This window comes from Bos grunniens, chromosome 21, assembly GCF_055505025.1.
Source record: "Bos grunniens cultivar Pamir isolate PY7600 chromosome 21, Bosgru_T2T1.0, whole genome shotgun sequence".
In the NCBI taxonomy this organism is placed as follows: Eukaryota; Metazoa; Chordata; class Mammalia; order Artiodactyla; family Bovidae; genus Bos; species Bos grunniens.
Genome location: NC_141185.1, coordinates 51,320,265 through 51,332,454, shown reverse-complemented (window position 1 = coordinate 51,332,454; position 12,190 = coordinate 51,320,265). Strand labels below are relative to the sequence as shown.

The 12,190-nt window shown below is 45.7% G+C and overlaps 1 protein-coding gene across 5 annotated transcripts in view; it reads right to left on the bottom strand.

Annotated features, from left to right (window-relative positions):
• NTRK3 (neurotrophic receptor tyrosine kinase 3) overlaps positions 1-12,190 on the bottom strand; it is a 422,363-nt gene that overhangs the window by 262,616 nt on the left and 147,557 nt on the right. For all 5 annotated transcript variants that reach the window (XM_086364673.1, XM_086364674.1, XM_086364676.1 and 2 more), the window contains exons 9-11: positions 9,754-9,777; positions 7,877-7,941; positions 6,981-7,083 (exon numbers count right to left, since the gene is read on the bottom strand). In XM_086364673.1, coding sequence (XP_086220799.1) covers positions 6,981-7,083; positions 7,877-7,941; positions 9,754-9,777 — 192 coding nt within the window. The remainder of the gene's footprint in view (positions 1-6,980; positions 7,084-7,876; positions 7,942-9,753; positions 9,778-12,190) is intronic.

Below are 12,190 nucleotides of genomic sequence, written 5' to 3'. Positions count from 1 at the left end.
AGGCAGATGGACTGTGGCTCTTCACGGTGAGACAGCCAACACGAAGCAGTTAGGTCATTCTAGTTGCCATGAAAAATGGGTGAGAATGCAAGGTAGGGGAATTCTAGGCCCAACCCAGCTTAATAGACTGAGAAACCAGAGTAAGTCACCTCTTTTCTTGCACCTCCTATGCCTCATTTTCTCATCTGTAAATACTAATGTTGTTAAGCCTGGCTAGATCCCTGTCGTGATCTTCTGATGTATAATTTTAAAATAGCATATGTTATGAATAAGCATGGTATACATTCTAAGCCATGTCACTTTCAGGCCCAGGATGCATGGGCACAGTATAATTAGATGTTAAAATAATGAACTATTTTTAAATATTTCTGTTGTTTGCTGTATTAGTCACTAAGTCACGTTCAACTCTTTTTCGACCCCGTGGACTGCAGCCTGCCAGGCTCCTCTGTCCATAGGACTTCCCAGGCAAGAATACTGAAGCAGGTTGCCATTTCCTTCTCCAGGGGGTCTTCCCAACCCCAGGGATGAACCAACATCTCCAGTGGTTCCTGCATTGGTAGGCAGTTTATTATCGAGCCACCTGGGAAACCCATTTATTTCTGTACCTCCCAGTAAATGACCCCTGCCCTGAACCTCCCAACCACCCACCCCTCAATCACCCCATGATCCAGCAATGATCATGAGTTAACACACGACCCCGCAGGGAGCCCCAGGGCCCTGCCCAGCAGGAGGGCTGGTGTCTGTTCTGACTGGCCAGTGCCTACACCACACCAAGTACTTCAGGATCATCCTGCTCGAAAGCACAGGGCTTCATCAACAATCCAAAGAATCCCCACCGGACACTCAGCCTCATTTTAGAATCTCTGTGATCACAAGAGGAGAGGAACTCTAATCCTCACGCCTCCACAGGAGAGAATCCAGACCTCTCCCCAGCCCAGAATTTTGATCAACAGGATGGCAGCTGATAACAGTGAAAAGATGTCTGAGACAATGCATTTTCAGTTCATTTGTATAAGCTCTGGTCCATACATTAATCTCCAATAAAACAACTGCTCAGTGGAATGCCTATACATACCAACATGGCGAAAACTCTAACAAACGACAGGTAAATAAAGCAAGAAGCGGAAGGGTGCTTGCAGCATAACATGTGCATACATTAAAACATACACAAAGTCATGCATCTTATAAATATACTCACATATGTATACATATATATACACATGCAATATATATACATATGTCATATGTATACACATGTGTATACATATGTAATATGTATACACACATATATACATATATATACATATACAATATGTATATACATATATAATATATATACATATATAATATGTATATCTTCACATCTTGCCCATATCTATGACAATTCTTGGGAGTCTGCGGTCTTTAATTAAAACTTCTGGCACTCACATTCTCTTATCCAAATAAAATTTATTAAAAAGGTCTATAAGAGACAGAGATATACACATTGCATAGGCCAGAAAGGTGGTTTTTCCATAAGAGGTGATGGAAAAAATCCGAACAAGCTTTCTGGCCAACCCAATATTTTTGACTATTTTCTAGATATCTGTTGACAAAGGCAACTGTAATATCAAAAAATAACCTATGTATGCTGCTGCTAAGTCACTTCAGTCGTGTCCGACTCTGTGAGACCCCGTAGATGGCGGCCCACCAGGCTCCCCCGTCCCTGGGATTCTCCAGGCAAGAACACTGGAGTGGGTTGCCATTTCCTTCTCTAATTCGTGAAAGTGAAAAGTGAAAGTGAAGTCGCTCAGTCGTGTCCGACTCTTAGCGACCCCATGGACGGCAGCCTACCAGGCTCCTCCGTCCATGGGATTTTCCAGGCAAGAGTACTGGAGTGGGGTGCCATCGCCTATATATATATATGCATAAATACACACACACACACATATATATATATATATACATATAAGTAGAATTATAAAATTGAACTGGTTTTCACACTTGGGCACTAAGATTGTCATAGGGTGGAGGCAGTTGCTAATTTGACAGAGTGTGAGGTTGGTTGGGAGAGAACCATGAGGGTAAGTGTGGGTGTGCAGAGACAGCAGAGAAAGAGAGGCAGAGATACCGGGAGAGAGACGAAACAAGTGAACCGCTGGATGCACAGTGAACTCAGGCTAATGACGGCCTAGGGAAATGGGAGGGGCCGTGGGACCAGGGGTGACGGTTAAAGCCATTTTAGTTTTTTATCAGTAATAAGAACAAAAAATTAGATGCAGTATAGAACAAAACAGTGAGTTTGCTCATTCTGAGTGGCAGGAATGGAATACGAGTGTTTGTTTAACTAATCTTCGTATTTTTTTAATATTTTTTAATTTCTCAGAAGGAATTCATTTGAATAAGTCCTTCCCATCCACACATTGTGTTCCAGGCCCTCAGATGTGGATGGTGGGAATTATTTATGAGTTTCCCAGATCATCCCCACTCTCCCTCCCACTGCGCAGACAGCTCAGATTTCCAAATGAGCCCTAACTAGCCCATTACTGATTAACAAGCTGTGCTTTTTTTTTTTTTAATGAGTAAAAATAAAGTCATTCATTTCTAAGTTCAATAACCATTTGTCACAGACTGCAAAGTTTCAGGTATACGGGCAGAGTGATCACAGGCTTCTCTGACAAATCACTCCTGGTCTAACACGACAGATGACGTCTGAGCGAAATAATAACAGTGCCCTAGATGACTGCAGCCATGAAATGAAAAGACGCTTACTCCTTGGAAGGAAAGTTATGACCAACCTAGATAGCATATTGAAAAGCAGAGACATTACTTTGCCAACAAAGGTTCATCTAGTCAAGGCTATGGTTTTTCCTGTGGTCATGTATGGATGTGAAAGTTGGACTGTGAAGAAGGCTGAGTGCCAAAGAATTGATGCTTTTGAACTGTGGTGTTGGAGAAGACTCTTGAGAGTCCCTTGGACTGCAAGGAGATCCAACCAGTCCATTCTGAAGGAGATCAGCCCTGGGATTTCTTTAGAAGGAATGATGCTAAAGCTGAAACTCCAGTACTTTGACCACCTCATGTGAAGAGTTGATTCATTGGAAAAGACCCTGATGCTGGGAGGGATTGGGGGCAGGAGGAGAAGGGGACGACAGAGGATGAGATGGCTGGATGGCATCACTGACTCGATGGATGTGAGTCTGAGTGAACTCCGGAAGTTGGTGATGGACAGGCAGGCCTGGCGTGCTGCGATTCATGGGGTTGCAAAGAGTCGGACACGACTGAGCGACTGATCTGATCTGAGGATTAGGGCAGAAGAAAACTATTTTTACTAAATACTGTGCAGGACAAAGTAGGGCATGATTAAGTCTTGGGAGGGCAGCCCTTCCTGGAAGGAGAATAAAAGGAGCCTGGAAAGGCTTATACACAAAGAAGAGAAGAAAACGACAACCACAGGCACCCTTGCAAACATCAGGCACACACAGATCTTAACACTCAGGGCAATCCGAAGAGGGAGGTGGGGTCACTGCATCATTTTGAAGTTGGGGGAACAGAGGCCGTGAGAAGTTAAGTAACTTTGCTGGGAACAAAGAGCAATTAAGTGACATTATAGATTCTAACCCAGAGTTGAAAATTCAAAGCTGGGGATGGGGTGGCTCAGACTAGAAGGAATTTTGCCTGCTTCAGAGTTGGGGGGTTTCTGGTACCCACATCTTTGCCCCCCCCTTTTTTTTTCCTGGATTGGGATGCCCTCTGGCAATCAAAGATCAAGGGAGGATGCAGCCTGGGGCATTTGCTAGTCATCCTAAGATGAGAACTAAATACTATCAGGTGTAATAAAGAGCAGAAAGATGCAGGCTTAATTCTAAACAGGGTCAGCCTTCAATACACCATCTCATCTTGCCTCTCATTTTAGCGGAACTTCTTTAGGTCACCTAAGTTTAAGGAATATTTCACTGCCAACTTCATGGACATGTTCTTGTAGCTCAATAGGGACCGACGACAGCAGTTCAGCCTGAGAGAGGGGAGCAGGCGCTGGGAGAGGCTCCAAGGACAGCTGAGGGGAAGGCGCCGCCCTGGGTGCTGCCTAATCCATCCGACATGGGGACACGCTGTTCCAGAAACCGGATGACAATTAATAGGAAAAATCTGCTCTCACAGCGCTGCCAAGCTTGTGGCAGGGTCTCAGCGGGTGGCGCGCCTCTCGGTGGGGAAAGCAGGAATGCCTCATTCTTCCCTTTGCTCAAGGCTCTGCTGTTTTCTCAGGTGAAGGGAGGAAGACAAAGGAAAGTTCCTTCCGAGGTAGGAAAAGTCTGCACAAGAGATAGCACTAGGTCCTCAAAGCCAGGACTCCAAGCATGATGCTAAGATTGAAGACTCAGGGACTTCCCTGGTGGTCTAGTGGCAGAGAATATGTCTGCCAATGCAGGGGACATGGGTTCGATCCCTGCTCCGGGAAGATCCCACATGCTGTGAAGCAACTAAGCCCGCATGCCACAACTTCTGAAAGCGGAGCACCCTACAGCCTGTGCTCTGCAAAAAGAGAAACCATGTTTAGTAAGAAGCCCGTGCACCACAGTGAGAGAGTAGCTCCTGCTCATTGCAACTAGAGAAAGCCCTGTGCAGCAACAAGGGGACCCAGCACAGCCAAAAATTAATTAATTATCTTTTTTAAAAGAAGACTGCAGGCTCCAACCTTACAGGATGATGGCTTATCTTCCAAACCTGTGAAACCCTATTTGGCATGTGGGGTACTGGCAGATAAAATGTCTCCAGCCAAGGTACCTGACCATGGGCTCCTCTTGTTTAATAAGTCATCTGGCTTTGGGCCAAGCTTCTATATATGTATACATAGAAAGTTTTATAATTTGCCTGTGTGCATATTTCTCTTGGACGAAATATTTCACATACTTCAAGAAAGCCTGGTTTGCCTTGCTGGGACTTGTTCAGCTTAACCAAGAGCAGAGAGAGGCGGGAGGCTCCTAGGAAGCCAGGCAGTCTGTCCCGTTTCCTACCTTTCTGGTTCTCCACACCATATCTCTTGCTATACATCAGTGTTCTAGATTTATAGGACAGTCACAGACTCTTTTGAGTATCTGACGTGCACTGTCGCCAGCCAGGCTTCTCTGTCCAAGGGATTCTTCAGGCAAGAATACTGGAGTGAGCTTCCATTTCCTTCTCCAGGGGAATCTTCCTGGCCCAGGGATCAAACCCTCGTCTCTTATGTCTCTTGCACTGGCAGGTGGGTTTTTACCACTGAGCCACCTGAGAAGCCCACATTGAATTCAAGGGAGCACTGTCCCTGTGAATCTTTTATGCTTTTCCCCTTCAGTCCCTGAGTCCCCAGGTCAAGACCCCCACCACAGACACCAGCTCTGGTGCAGAAGTCATAGAAATCATCTTTCTGGACCCCATAATCTCATCAGAAAACTCCACCCTGAATCCTACCTCAGGAACCTGATGGCCTGTCAAACCCTTCATCAGCTCTCCCCACCCATCTCCTATTAACATCAGCCATAAATGGAAACCCCAGCTGGGAATATATCTTGAAATTCAAGTTTCTGTTTAAACATTGGTACCCGGCGTCCCTTGAGCCATTTGGTCAGATCCATCCTGGGACCAGGCAGATGGATGCTAATTTACCATATTAACCCCTTTTGTGCCAGTCCCCTTAACCCAAATCTTGGTGGAGAGCCACGTCTCACGCCCGATCCCAGTGTTCGTGGGGTTGAGTGCTCTGTGTGGTGGGAACCGGGCAGCAAATTTAGCAATCATGATGCTGTTGGCATCGTTTCTGGAACTCTGTGTAAACCCATGTGCTGGAATACCCTGCATGGGCCACTTTCAATGCCAGAGGCTACCACCAACATCTAACTCTCTGAATGCCTTCTCATCACAACTCCACACATAGGTGCAGACAAACGCAAAACCTGGTTACTCAGAAAGTCCCTTTGTTTCAGGAGGCAGGCAGCTAGGTTTGAGTAGAGAAACACGGGCAGGAGACAGGTGGCCAGAAACCATGCATCCTGTAAACAGAAGGGGTCCATAGGCAGACAAAGGAAAGCAGGGACCTTCAGACTGACAGGAAACCACATATTTTGGGTGATAAGGGTTCAGGCAGCAAACAAAGATAGGTAAGGAAAGGCAGGAACCTCCTGAGTGTAACCGTCATCTTTTACTCATTATGTTCTCATTACATGCTGGGCTTCCCGGGTGGCACTATTGGTAAAGAACCCACCGGCCAACGCAGGAGACATAAGAGATGCGCGTTTGATCCCTGGGTAGGGAAGATCCTCTGGAGGAGGGCATGGCAACCCACTCCAGAATCCCACGGACAGAGAAGCCTGCTGGGCTACAGTCCACGGAGTCACCAAGAGTCGGACACAACTGAAGAGAGTTAGCACGCACACACCCTCTCATTAGAACAAGGTTAGCCTTACAGATAGGAAGTATTCATCATGCACAAAGGCCATGACACTTTTGATCTAAGCTAAACAGGGACAGAAGCTCCTCCTCCCCTCGGGAAAATGGAGCTGGGATGAAAAATCAGGGAAGTCTACCCCCAAACCCCTCCTTCCCCAGTGAATATTCTGCCCGTTCATTTATATGCCCCTCATCACTGGCTTGCCAAAGAGACCCAGACAGATGAATCCCTCATCTGTCTGCCTGCTCTCCCTCTAAGAGTGTCTCCTTGCTTAAACAAATTTTCACTTTACTTTCTTAACCTCTCTGCATCATCTTGGCACCGGCCCACTGAAGCCATGTTTTCAGTCATCACAGAAAAACCAAGTGGTCCACAATCTGGTCCTCACAGACACCGACACTGCCTTCAATCCATCATTACCAATAATAAAGGTGTAGACAGGAGTCACCAGCCAGGGCCACTTAAGCCCACCACGAGAGACCCTCTCAGAGAGCAGAAAGAGATTAAAACAGCATCTTTTGATCAAAAGGGGCCATGGTTCCCGATGCAACCCTCGCAAATGAACAGCCCACCTTACCTTTCATTCCAAATTTGGACCGTCGCCCATACTTGTTGATCATGATAAACAGAACCACCAACAGGACACAGGCAAAAGCAGCAAGTCCAACTGCTATGGATACCTGTTAGGAGCCAAACACAGACAAGCAAGCACAGTTACTGAAAACCCGAGGGCTGTGTGAGTAACACACGGGCTCAGATGAGAACAGCCCTGTTGTAGTAGCAACCGGAGCCCTCCCAGAACTTCAGTAAACTCCAGAACTTCTCAGACTGAGGAAAGTCTTGAGAAGACATAATTTATAAGGTTCTACGAACATCAAAAAATAAATTACCCAAATCAATTAGAGAAAACTTCCATGATTCAGTTTTCTGAGCCCTCTCAGCTGGGGCCATCCCAACAGACGCAGGAGGAAGCCCAGAGAGGCTTCTGTCTATTGTCTCATTGTGGTTTTAATTAGCAAGTAAATCCTGCATCTTCACATTGACCTGCTTGGGCTAATATTCTTAACCATGAGATTCTAAAAAGACCTCTTTCCTTTCCTCCCCAGAGAAATCTCAGGCTCTGAGACGGGGTAGGGGCACCTCCCACCCAAGAAGATACCCCGGACAACTCTGACTTTTGTAAAAGGTTGTACAATTAGAAGCCCCTTCAAGTCAGGCCCAGCTGGCTGCTGATGGAGTGGGAATTCTCAAACTTTTCTCTTCCAAGCCCTGGGGCTTAAAGCAGATCCTCAGAGATTTCCTCAATGAATTATTCTCATCAAGCTTCAACCACCTGAGAGGAGGTCATTCATCACAGCTTCTTTATGCCATAGTTCCAAACAAGGCAGTGTTTGGAAAAGTTGACAACTTAAAACAGAAGGCGGAAAACCACTGCATCAGTAACACATTTCTCTTGACCAAGAAGTGACTCACCCCAAAAGTGTCTTCCTCTGGTTTGTGGGTCACAGTGATAGGAGGGGTGGGGCTCACTTCGTAGACTGAAAACCAAACAGAAAAACAGGAGAGTCGTTGGTTTGCTGGCCACAAGAACCTCCCCCACAGTTCTTACCCAACTCCCAAGCTTTCTCGAAAGTTCTTCCTAGAGAATATGCCTTTTAAGTCAGACTCTGTCTGACCTGTCCAGGCTTTGCAGGAGTCCCCAGAGACCAGATCCCCAAAGGCTCCCTGGCAGGTGTTGACAGCTCAAGGACAGACTGCATAGGCATAAAGAGCCTTCACCCTCATCCCCTGATTCACATCCCAGAGTAAATAGCCTAACCCTAACCTGGGCAACATGGACCATGAGCTATTGGATAGATAAGAGGAAAGGAGATGGTTTGGGATCACAGCCAGGGTCTGGATTCAGCCCATTTTGTCCATGAAGGCAGCTCTGGCTACACACAGCTCCTCTCTGCATCCCTTATCCTGTCCCTTCTTTCTACGCCCTTCCTGTTCCCTCTTCACTCCTCAGTTGAGATCCAGGAGGTCTGTGGCCCCACAAACTACCCACTATCCATTGCCCTGAGGCAGATTTCAGAGCACAGTGGCAGCTTCAGTTAAGCAACAAGTTTATCTGACTAGGAAACACCAGGTCTTCCCAGCAAGGCCTGGAGGAGCAGCCAAGCCTCCCTCGGACCTCCATCTGGAATCACCAACTTATCCAGAGACACCCCCGGTTCAAATTTCTCCAGAGGCATGTTCTGTGAGAGGACAAGTCCTCTAAGACCAAGGACAAATAAAGGAATTACAGGTGATATTTACATCTGAGCCGAACAGCAATGCTGCTGCTGCTGCTGCTAAGTCGCTTCAGTCGTGTCCGACTCTGTGCGACCCCATAGACGGCAGCCCACCAGGCTCCCCCGTCCCTGGGATTCTCCAGGCAAGAACACTGGAGTGGGTTGCCATTTCCTTCTCCAGAACAACAATGCATGTCCTAAAAAAGACCGTCTGCTGTCTCAGGCCACATAGGAAGCTGAAATGACCTCAGCTGTCACCATTCCTCTCCCATGGGGGACAAAAGGAAAAGGAATAAATATGGGTTCCCCTACAGTCCACGAGCAAACCCCCAAATCCAGGGAGTTGTCTAGTCCTGGCCCCGAATCACTTATAGACTGAGCCTCAGTAATTTCACTTAAAGACAGATGAGCCTCTGGGAGACCTGGCCAGTCACAGCTCCACTTGTCTTGCGTCCTCAGTTGCTTCAGCTGTGTCTGACTCTTTGCAACCCCATGAACTGTAGCCCGCCAGGCTCCTCTCTGTCCATGGGTTTCCCAGGCAAGAATTCTGGAGTAGTTTGCCATGCCCTCCTCCAGGGGATCTTCCTGATCTAGGGATTGAACCCATGTCTCTTAGGTCTCTTGCACTGGCGGGCAGATTCGTTATCACTAGCGCCACCTAGGTGGGTTCTAGCCAAATTCCCTGGCTCTTGAAGCAGGTGACAAACACTGACATCATAGGCTCCACATTCTCTCTGCAAGAACAACTGAGATGCTCAACACGGGCCCACCGGGGCACGTGAGCCCCACATGCTTCCTGACACCACCTCTCTCTGTCTAGGTAGGAAGACTCGCACCATGGTCAGACCCTAGAAAACTGCAGGAGAACTGAGGCAGCAAGTGACCGTCTAAGAGGCATGGGCTTGGAACTGCCCAAGAAGAGTTTCTGCTCTCCTTTCATGGTTCACTCAGATCCTCTCAGTGGACATGGGTCTGGGGATGGTGATAGAACAGGAAAGAGGGCTATCTGGACTCAATAGTCACCAAAAGTATCAGAATAAATCACTTTCAAAGCAAAAGGTAAAAGAGACTTACAAGAGACAAAGTTATCCGTGCTCTCTGCAAAAAAAAGACAGAGATAATTAACAAACGTAATAAAAACCGGAACAGCCTTGCTCTGTCTTCTTCATAGCTATGACCTCTCCCACTCACCATGATCCCCTGTTGCCCTGGCAACTGAAAACTAAAACCCTTGGCACGTCACCCCTCCCCCACACCATATTACTCTTTAGAAGGTGGTCTTCCAAATGGAGAAGGAATAAGAGCTAAAACTCCTGGGTTTCAAGGGAGGTGGCCTGGCCCACCTGGAGACTAGAAACCAAACCATGAGTTGAGGAATTAAATCCAGACTCCCTGTCACACCCACAACCTTCCCTCAGATACCCAGTGTGTTGGGGATGATGGTGGAACATTAGAACCCAGAAGAAATCCTCCAGGATGGGCTTCTGTGATCTACCTGGGAAATGCCAGCTATGATCTCAAGATCACAATTCCCCAATTGTAAAATTTAATCTAATAGGTCACTAAGGCATGCTTGGGAATCCCTCTAGAATCTATTTCCCAGATGAAAATGTGTTATTGAGTCTTCGGCCTTTAGAAATGATCACCTAATAATGAAAGCCAATCATTATAGGGCATTGATTATGAGATGGGGGTGTGAAAAATGCTTTATGTAACACATCACCCAATCCTATACCCACCCTGGGAGATGGGTAGCATTACACCCTTTCATCAGGAGAGTAAACAGACATATAGAGATCAAGTGACTAACTGAATGTCACTCATCTAAGAAGGGATACAACTGGATTCAAGCCCGGGCTCGGAACCAGTTTATAAGAGATTCTCAAACTTCAGCCTGCCACAGAAGCATCCAGGAGATGACCACTATGATCCTCCAACAGAAAGAATGAGGGCTTCTTGGAGAAATGCATAATTCCAGGGCTGGGGAAGAAAAAGTAAAAGATATGCCTAGAACATCTTGCGGTATTGAAAAGCAAGAAGGCACACAAAAACTATGAGGGGAAGGAAGAAAGGATGCAGGAGCCACCATGATGGGGTTTCCAATGGCCAAACCGGGGATGATTTGAGCAACAAAATATAATGACGGTCATAGGTTGTTATGAGCTGAATTATATCTGCCCAAAATTCATATACGGAAGTCCTAACCCCCAGTACCTTAAACTATGACTATATTTAAAGGTAGAGTCTTTAAGAGGTAATTAAGTTAAAGTCATTAGCAACCTAGAGGAATAGGTGGGATAGGAGGGTGGGAAGGAGGTTCAAGAGGGAGGGGACATATGTATACTTATGACTGATTCACACTGTTGTATGGCAGAGGCCAACACAACATTGTAAAGCAATTATCCTCCATTTAAAAAAATAAATATTTTTCTCCCCTTGCAAAAAAGTTCAGAAAAAATAAACTTATTAGGGTGGGCATTAATCCAATATGACTTGTATCCTTATAAGAGGGTATTAGGATATAGTTATACAGAGGCAGATGAAGACACACGGAGATGACAACCATCTGCAAGTCAAGGAGAGAGGCTCATAAAGAACCAGCCCTTCTGATACCTTGATCTCAGACTTCAAGCCTCCAGAAGTGTAAGACGATAAATTTATGCTGTTTAAGCCATTTAGTCCCTGACACTTTTCCTCATGGCAGCTCTAGCAAATTAACACATGGATTGTAATTCACAGAACAAAATAAATACCCATGAGTCCATACTGATATAAGAAGCAATTTAATCAACCAATGAGGAAGAAGAGAAAGCTCTTCCTTACAATAAAATTCCAATTAATAGAGAGGAAAGGATGGAACTAGGAAAAAAATCATTGACAAATGGCACGTTAATATTTGTTTCAGGCAAGAATCACCAATGAATGCTAAAATTAATATGTGAAATAATGATAAAAAATGATATTTATAAAGCTTCAAAATATGATGCTTATTAATTACAGAAGGGAAAAAAATTATCATTTTGCAGTGGAGAAATCTGGCAGACACCATCTTCACCAAGTGAAAAAGTTAACATCACAGGTAATAAGATGTATAGACATCATGTATCCCCAACGCAATGGACGGAAAGGGCACAACATTACTTCTGCGGTGCTCTTACCAAAAACGCATAACTGGCATTTAATTGTGAGAAAACGCCAGGCAAACCCAAACTGTAGGACAGCCTACATATAACGAGTGAGGAGTCTTCAAAGTACGCAGATCATGAAAGACAAAGAAAGGCTGAAGACCTGCCCCAGATTTAAAGAGAATACGGTAACATGGCAGCTAAATGCAATGTATAATCCCGGATTGGATCTCAAGAAGAGAAGGACAACTGATAAAATTTAGATAAAGTCTGTAGATTAGGTAATAGGGTTGTATCAGTATCACTCCTGGTTATGATCACTGCACTGTGATTATGTAAGACGGCAACATTGGGGGAAGCTGGGTGAAGGGTATAAGAACGTCTTT